The following is an 8487-nucleotide window of genomic DNA, read 5'->3' as shown; positions in this document are numbered from 1 at the left end:
GTCTTCCTTTTTGCGATTGCAAGCAACCAGGAGGCTTCAATGCATTGAACAAGATCCATCTATTGCACAAGAGGGTTTGGACAGGATCAACTAAGAAAAAATCCCCACCGTGTGCTGACGTGCAATTCATCTTGATTGATTCTAGTGGTAATTATGTCACGTGACGCGATGTAGAAATGTCCTTATATCTATATCAGCCCCTCGGAAAGGCTCCTAAGATCTCTCCAAAGAGCCCTCCCAGCACGGAGGGACGAGCGCAGCCTTTGTACAAATACAGCCGCCTTTCCCCCTCGTCCCTTCACCAGGCGATCGATGAGGTACACGTAGGTGGTGCGGCTGATCACCTGGGGCCGCGCCGCCCGGGCAGGCGCCTGCCCACCGCCGGAGCCCGGCGCGGAGCCCCGCGGCGCGCAGCCCCCCGCCCGCATCGCCGCCCAGCCCGCCCGGCCCCGGCGGGCGGCGAGGGGGGAAGGCAGCCACCGTCGGGGGAGGCGGCCCTCGGAGCGCGGGGTGCGGGCTCCCGGCCGGGCACCCGGGGCTCGGAAACGTGGTCGCTCTTCGTCGGAGGGAGCGGTGCTCGCTGGCCGCCGCTCAGGCAGATGATGAGCGGGTGGTGGTTCCCTCAGGAGAGCCCAGTCCCATTCGCACGCTCGAGCGCGCGAGTGGATCTGCCCGCCCGGCTCCAGCGATCCGCAGCTGGCATCAAAACCGGTCGCGAAATTCAAAGCCCGAGTCCCGATCACCTCATTTTCCCCCGCTTACAAGCCCAAACACTGCGCGCTTGTGCAAGGGCGCCGGAGGCAAACTGGACTGGGAAATAGGCAAACAGAGCATCTCTCAGCAGCCGGTTTTATGAAAGGGAGACACTTTCGGGCTCTTCTGGAAAGCGAAGGGCTAGGGCGGGAAAAGAAGTCCACCGAGCACGGTTTCCTTGGGAAGCAGAGCAGCACACAAAGTGACCTCTGTTCCCGTGCCTCCAACTCCCACCAAAATGCTCATTTTCATTGGAAGGGAAAAGCAGGGTTGGGAGCGGGCGACGCGCACAACACCCGCCAGCTCCGCGGCCGCCCTGCCTTCGAGGGCTCATTTTTGTCAATTTTCTTTTTCTCCTTGAAATATGATTTTACAGAGACGAGCACAAACCGGGTCACAAAGGCTGAAAAGAGAAGAGAATAAATAATACGCGCCAGCAATAGCCCTATGCTCGAGCAATTCCTCATTCCAGAAACCTTTGCCAGCTCTCTATGGGAATGCCTTTTTCCGCCACTGTACAGCATAGCCAGAGTAGCCCCGCCACATGCCGCTCTCCAAATAAACCCGAGATCTGGGCGAGCTCTCCACGCCGAGCAGGGTCGCCCCCTGCCCCCCGGGCAGTCCCCGGCCGCTCCGGCCAGGCGGCAGGCCCCAGGTCACCTCCAAAAAGGCAGCCTCCCGAGTCCCACAGCAAGCAGAGAGCCCGGCAGGTAGGCAACCGGCCCCCAGGCGCCGCGGGCGAGTGGGGGGAAGGCCCGGGGGCTCTGCCAGGCGGCGGTGCCCGCGGAGGGCTCGGCCAGGCGCAGGCTGCGCGCCCCGCGGCCCCGCCGCGACAGGCGCCTCCTGCGCGCCCCCGACTCCGCGCTGCGGAGAGGTTCCGGGGGCGGGAGCCCCGCAGCCCGGGCTGCTCCCCGCACCCTGCCCCCCGCCCCGCCGCCGCCACCGGCACGGCCCCTCCTGCATCCCCCAGCCCCCCAGAAGAGGCGAGGGCTGCCCAAGGGGGCTTCCACGCCGCAGCCCAGCTTGCCCTTTCTGAAAAGCAAGAGACCAAAGCCAGGAAGATAAGATGAAGCTCATTCCTCCCCCCCCCGCCCTTCTTTCCTTTCTTCTTTTCTTTGTACAGTATGGTATTTTTTGCCCTGGTGCCCCGCTCGCAGACCACCTCAAACGCCACACATCGCTCGCAGCAGATAGCCTCTCTCGCAAGGTATCACTAGAAATCAAGGCACAAACCCACCATTCCCTGCCTTTATCGGTAACTTTCGAGCCTTCTCGATTCTGCTGCAACACATGAACAACCTCCTAAAAACGATGCCTGCGCAGTTAAAATGGCTCCTGTGTCACTTACCACCCTGAGCTTGCAGCAGAGCAGGGCAGGGATCCGTTCGGATTGTGCCCTCAGGTTTCTCATCGCCTATCTCGTCAGGGGAGATGGCTCTGGGAACCTACGGAGCTTCATTTTCTTTACCGTTCAAACAACTAATTACGCCTTAGCCAGCATGCCTCACCTTCCTTTCGATGCAGCAAGCCCAGCGTCAATTAAATTTTGGCGCAGGAGCCAACCGGTTTCAACTAATTCAAGTTCAAAGACATGGCGACGATTTGTTAATACGAAAGCAGCCCTTTTAGGAAACAATCCCTTAAAAAGAGATCTAATTTGGGGAATGTCCAACACCGCAGCAGAGACCCCGCTGGAATAAGGGAGAGCTGGGGGTCCCCGCCTGCCAGAGCATTTTCACCCTGGGGTCGGTTGCCAGCCCAGCCCTGAGCATTACATGTGTTCCCCCCCCCGCCTTTTTTTTTTTTTTTTTTTTCCTTACGCAGATTAAAAAGCATCGAAACATAAACGCACATCATGTACACGGTCAGGCGGATACTTTACCGTTAGGCGTCTTGAAACATCTGCAAGGGTTGCCTGGAATTACCAAGTATTCGGGTCCAAGCGACATTTCCAAAAGCCCTCCGTGGAGATTAAGGCGACTCGCACAACATTCGGGTTTAGAAATATTCCCAGTCCGGCTGGAGAAGAAGCGGTATTTTTGTGCCACCCAAGATAAGACACTAACTTGACCTTAACTTTGTTATGGCGCCCCTAGTATCTGGAGAACGTGAACAGACACTGTCTGGCAGCTCTCGTAAAAACCGACTGGAGAAGAGATTCTGAGTCATTTCATTTATTGCCACTACAGTTCTGCAAGAAAGCTTTTCCTCCCTGCCAAACTTTAATTATTTATGCTCTTTTAGGAAGCACAAAGGCATCCAGAGCCGTTCCCAACAAGCCGAGTTGCGTTTGCAGCCTTATCAAACGAGGAGGAACGGAGAGCCCCCTCGAAGGGCTTTATCACGTTTAGGCTGCGGTCGGAATGCAAAGATGTTTATGTTGGAGTAAATAAAGGGATGGATAGTCGCCTGCATGCTGCGGGGGGACGCGGGCGTGAGCGCAGCGAGCGGGTGCCCGCTGCCCCCCACACCCCCCCCCGCCGCTCCTCATGCACCCGCAGAGCCGGGGCAGGGGGCGAAATACAGCTGGAAGGACACCCGAAATAATCCAGCCGGAGGGCGTGGGGTACATCCACCTCGCTCGGGTGCACCTCCTGCACGCCCACCCGGCGTGCCGCACACGCGTGTGCGCACATGTGCCCACGGGGCGGCTCGGGCGGGTGCGCGCAGGCAGGGCGGCACAGGCAGGGCGGCACAGGCAGGGCGGCACAGGCAGGGAGGTACAGGCAGAGCGGCACAGGCAGGGCGGCACAGGCAGGGAGGTACAGGCAGGGCGGCACAGGCAGGGCGCGCCCCGCGCCTGCAGCTCTGCCCCCCGCGGGTGCGCCTCCCCGCGCGCCCGCAACGGCTGTCGTCGCCCGCCGCTCCGGAGGAACAGCTGGAACGTGGAGTATGGGCACGCGTGAAGCCCTGCAGCATTTTCTCCCGCCTGTGTCTCTATGCACGGTGTGCGCCCGCGAATATGTACGTCTGTGTCTGCGCGCACGCGGCTATGCACAACGGGCGCTGCTGGAATAAGTGCATCTACGTATAGACAGGCACACACACACTAACACAATACACGTACTTTCGCATCACGTCGCGTTTTAGATCCTACCTCCGCTGCTTTTTCTCCTTTCGTGGGCGGTTTACACTAGAAGCTTTACAATAAGCCATCGTCGTGGATCAGATAGCTTTAATAAATACTGCATTGCCTTTCACATCTTTTCACACGAAGTTCCTCTTCGGATCTCGCATCACCCATGTACTAAAGGGACTGGTTGTACTGGGGAGGGTTAGGACAGGGAAGGGCGGCATAAAGGGTCGATTTCTCACGGGCTGCGGCCGGCTGAATAGTATTCCAGGAGGGAATAAGAAAAGGGGCTTTATCTGGTTTTTGCTTTTCTCCTGGCTTGCATCATTGGGGTTGCTTCTAGTTTTTTTAATTAGGGAAATACTACTGAATGAAGAGGCTTTTATTGTTCGCAATGCGCCAGCTCCCGGCACGGGGGCTGAATGCCTCGAAGATCTGGAGGGACCCAGGGGTGGTGCCTCCGGCTGTAGGTGCTAGGTGTGCATCCCCTTCCCTCGGGGAGCCCTCACCCAGCGCTGCTTCGCCTCCGCTTGTCCACTGGCGGTCACCCCGCCATGAGCGAGGTAGGTTTTTGTCTGCATTGGGCAATGCGGTAAGAGTGGCCATTCTGGACGGCGAGAAACGCGCCTCCAAGTTGGGCTGGTTTTCCTTCTCCCTCCCGAAACACCACCCGAGCGTTACCTTTGGGGCTCCCTGGAAAGCTTTCGGGAAGATGGCTGCACTGCTGCCCTCCTAGAAATCCGGCATTTACCTCCAAAATCATCTGGACCACTGTGCCCTTGCGAGCAGGACTCGCAAGCAAATGAGTGGGCAGGAGCAAAGTTCAAATATGTTTCTTTATGAAATAATGAGTTTATTGCCTTCAGGAAGGCAATAGCCCCGTGTAAATAGGTAGTTGCTTTGTGCCGTTCCTTGTGGTTGTTTAGCCTTGTCGCATACGCCCCGAACAACCATATTTGAGCCTGCTTTATATACCAGAAAATAACGTAGGCTCCGCCAGCGTAATGATTATTACTGTTGGGAGAGGCAGCCCAAGGTTTCGTGTGTGGAAACGCCTCTTCATTAGAAACAGATTGAGGTGGAAATTGCAGCCAAAAGACGTTTTAATCCGGACCTAAAATTCCGTGAGAGTTTTTTCTTTTCTGAAATATCAGACCAAGGCACTATCTAGCATTTCCCCTGGCTCTGCAGCTCGGCCAGCCCCTGGTGCTGCGGGGGCTGGAGGCTGCCGGCAGAGAAAGCCTGTCAGCAAGATGCGGGGAAAACCGATTTCATTCTCGTCCTAAAACAGTAATCAAACGGCTTGGGCAGTGCTCCCAGCCCCTCTGCTTGGGTTTATCCTCTGAGGTTTATATCTGGGCAAAAACCAGAAAGCGATCCCCCCCTTTCCCTCATAAAAACCTCTGCGGAAACGGCCCCGGGGACGGTCTCACAAAATAATCAAGCCCACCAAACCCTCCGGGCTCTCCCCTCTCCTGCGCCTGCAGCACCTCGGGGTGAGAGGGGGGCCCCGGCTCTCCCCCCAGCCCTGCCCCAGCCCGGGCCCCTGCCCCTGCCCCTGCCCCGGCCCCAGCCCGCCGCGGCCTCGGCACCGCCCGCTCTCCTCCGCCTGTTTGTTTGGGGCAGCGCTTGGACAAGGCCAAAGTCAGCGGCGCTGGAAGGGCAGGGCCCGGCCCGGCCACCTGGGGCGGCACCGCCGGCGGCGGCGCGAGGGCCGCCCGGCTCCGCCGTCCCCGCTGCTGCCGCGGGACGCCGCGCTCCCCCGGGGCCCGGCTGGCGGGGGAAGGGGGCGGAGGGGCGCTCCTTCCCGAGAGGGGAACCACTCCTCTGTGCCCGGGGAGCAGCCCGGCCAGCGCCCCGGGGGCGGCGGCCCCCCCGGCGGGCACACAGAGCTCCCCTCCGCCCGCGCCCCTGCCGTCGGGGCGGGCAGCCGCAAGCAGAGCAGCGGGAGCGACCGCCGCCGCCGCGGAGCCGGCGCGCAGGTTACGCGCGGGCCTTGCGCGGGTGTCACGTGCCCTCTCCGCCGGGCTGCGGCCGGATCTGCAGCTCCGAGCGCGGGGTGGGAAGAAAAAAAAAAGAGAAAAGAAGAAAGAAGAAGGTTTGTTTGTTAACCGCTTTCCCCCATCGCTGCTCGAGCAGGTTACTCCAAACCACAAAACAAGCCGGCGCCGCAGGCTCGCCCTGGCGTGCAGGGCTGCAGATGAAGGGAGCAGCCGGGACTCACAGAGCTGACGTCTTTACTAGGCGTTATTCCTTTATTTTGCTGCAAAATGGTGTTTACATACAGATAAAAGAAATCGATTTTAGTTTAGCACCGCTCGTTCTCCGGGGAAAGAGAGGGTAAGAAGCAGGAGAAAATCTATATAAAAGGAGAAGGAAAGGTAAAAAGCTGATAATATAGGTTTCCGTGCTGGTCTGGCTTGTCTTCTTCATTTTGGCTAAGCGTTTGCCAATTTACGCAGGGATCCTACGCGTTTCGAGAGCTTGGTTTAAATGGTAAAAACCCACACTCCCCGCGTTTCACTCGCGAATACGCTCTACTCTAGGGGTGAAGACTCCGGGCACAAGTTCATGCAGGAACGGGCGGACTCTGCTCTAGTACATAGAAAGCGCCTGCTCACGCATTACTACTCTCTTCTTTTTCATCCGCCGGTTCTGAAACCAAATTTTAACTTGCTGATCGCTTAAATTCAGTCTGTTTGATAGTTCTTTCCTCTTCTGTCGGTTAATAAACTCATTGAGGAGAAACTCGTTTTCCAATTCAGCAATTTGTTGTTTTGTGTAAGGTTTCCGTTTCTTTCTCGATCTCCCCTGGGTGGGACACCAAGGCAAACCTACAACAAACACGTCGATAATTTAGTGGATCAGGTCTGGGTAGCAAAGGGAATACGCAAAAAACCCGCAAGACAAGAGGGCTAAACTAGGTCGGCAAACCGGGCAAAGCACATCTGACAGCACAATTGCTATCTACCTCCGAGTCGGATTAAGCGATTATCGCTCCGAATGGGCTACAGGGGGGTTACAAAGCAATTACAGGCATCTCTTAGAAAGCAAGTATCGCTAGGTCGCCTCTAACTAAAGCGAGAGATCGAAGGCATACCATCCTGCACTGAAGGTCTGAGGCATGACTGGACTGCTGCGGGCTGAACTGTCAGGTTCAAGTTGACGGAATTCTTGATGTCCTCCTTTAAGCTGGAAGTGCAGGAATTCACTTCAAAAAGGGCAGCCGAGCCATGCAAACTTCTCTGCAGGCTCGAGTGGTCATACTTTACGGACTTTAAGTTGGCTGCGTGAGTAACAGTTGGGTCATTTGCAAAAGATTGCCTCTGCCTGCATCTCTCCTCTTGTTTGGAGCTCGCATCGTGGGCGTAATATTTATTGTTGTCTTCCAGGCACTCTTTGTTGCCGTTGGAGCTGATGTTGATTGGAACGGAGCCGGGGAGGTAAGGCTGCGCCGCGCCGCCGAACGCGTGGCTCTGCGGCTGGGCTGCGCACGAACTTGAGCAAGTCCACGGGATCGAGCTCCGGGGGTAGGAAATGGTGGGCAGAGCCGCCAATTGACTGCCATTAGCCCGCAAATTAGGAAAGTAAAAGGAATCTGGAGATTGCAAGTTCAAGAGAGAACCAACGTAGCCAGATCTGTAGAGACTGCGATCACACATTTCCAACAAAGGACTTCAGCTGTTCTTACAGCAGTATTTAGTTACAACAGGGAATAAGCGGAAAGCCTGAAACGATTGGACGAAACTTTGCAGACAGGTTCTTCAAAGCCGGTAATTTCAGCACCGCCTCCAGCCACCGAGCCACAGAGTCCCCCTTTTTTTTTTTTCTTCTCCCCCCCCCCCCCTTTAAAAAGTCTTATGATAACACTTGAAATATGAAAATACCGAGCTCGCAAGGGGGAGGGGAAAACATGGTCTCCGCTTCTATAAAAGTGGCCGGGGCTGGCTGGCAAAGCTGCGGCGCTAGCGGAAAGATGAGGGGAAAACAAACATTTGCGGAGTTGCCGAGGGGACAGGGCAGCCCCGGGCGCAGCCCCCGGCCCGGCGGTGCCCCCCGGCTGGCAGCACCCCCAGGGCCAGCCGCCCTGCGCCGGGCAGCTGCCGGGGCCGAAACTATACCCACGATAGGAGCGCGCACCGCGGGCTGGGAATAACCTAGGGTGGCTCCTTCCCACTAAGGGAAAGGAGATGTGACTGTTGAGGGCACACGATTGTATTTCTGCCCCTGTACGGACGAGTGCACCTTGTGCGCGTGTCTGTGCGCGCAGAACACGTATTTTGTCCCTTTTATATACGCGCTTGTTTTAATCGCGAGCAACGTGATATGCATCTGCATATGCTTGCAGTTAAAATCTTCGTTGATCAGATATTATCAGGATCGTCATTCTGGTACACTAATGACTAGTATTCTCCCAGGTCCGCACGTCTGCCCTTCTTACCCCTTCCGCCTTTCATCTTCACTCCGAAGCGAAGACAAGTTTTTAAAAAACGCTTCCAAAACTCGGGGTTAGTTTTGTCTTTAAAATACAATCAAAACCCACCAACAAACCGAGAATAACAACGGCAACAACACGGAATTACTTGAGCAACCCGCCGGGATAAATAAATAAATAAATAACTAGAATCGAAAGACTGCAAGAAAGAAAATGCCCGGGTCTG

The 8487-nt window shown here is 56.6% G+C and overlaps 1 protein-coding gene across 1 annotated transcript; it reads right to left on the bottom strand.

Moving 5' to 3' along the window:
- Window positions 1-6421: 6421 nt before the first annotated feature.
- HOXD12 (homeobox D12) lies at window positions 6422-7488 on the bottom strand. The gene is made up of 2 exons (XM_009817078.2): window positions 6927-7488; window positions 6422-6660 (listed from the first exon to the last, which is right to left on the bottom strand). Exons 1-2 carry the CDS (start codon window positions 7486-7488, stop codon window positions 6422-6424), a joined length of 801 nt encoding a protein of 266 aa, XP_009815380.1.
- Window positions 7489-8487: the final 999 nt, after the last annotated feature.

This window comes from Gavia stellata, chromosome 8 (genome assembly GCF_030936135.1).
Source record: "Gavia stellata isolate bGavSte3 chromosome 8, bGavSte3.hap2, whole genome shotgun sequence".
Lineage (NCBI taxonomy): Eukaryota > Metazoa > Chordata > Aves > Gaviiformes > Gaviidae > Gavia > Gavia stellata.
Note: the sequence above shows the minus strand (reverse complement) of the source record. Positions and strands in the feature narration are given on the sequence as shown.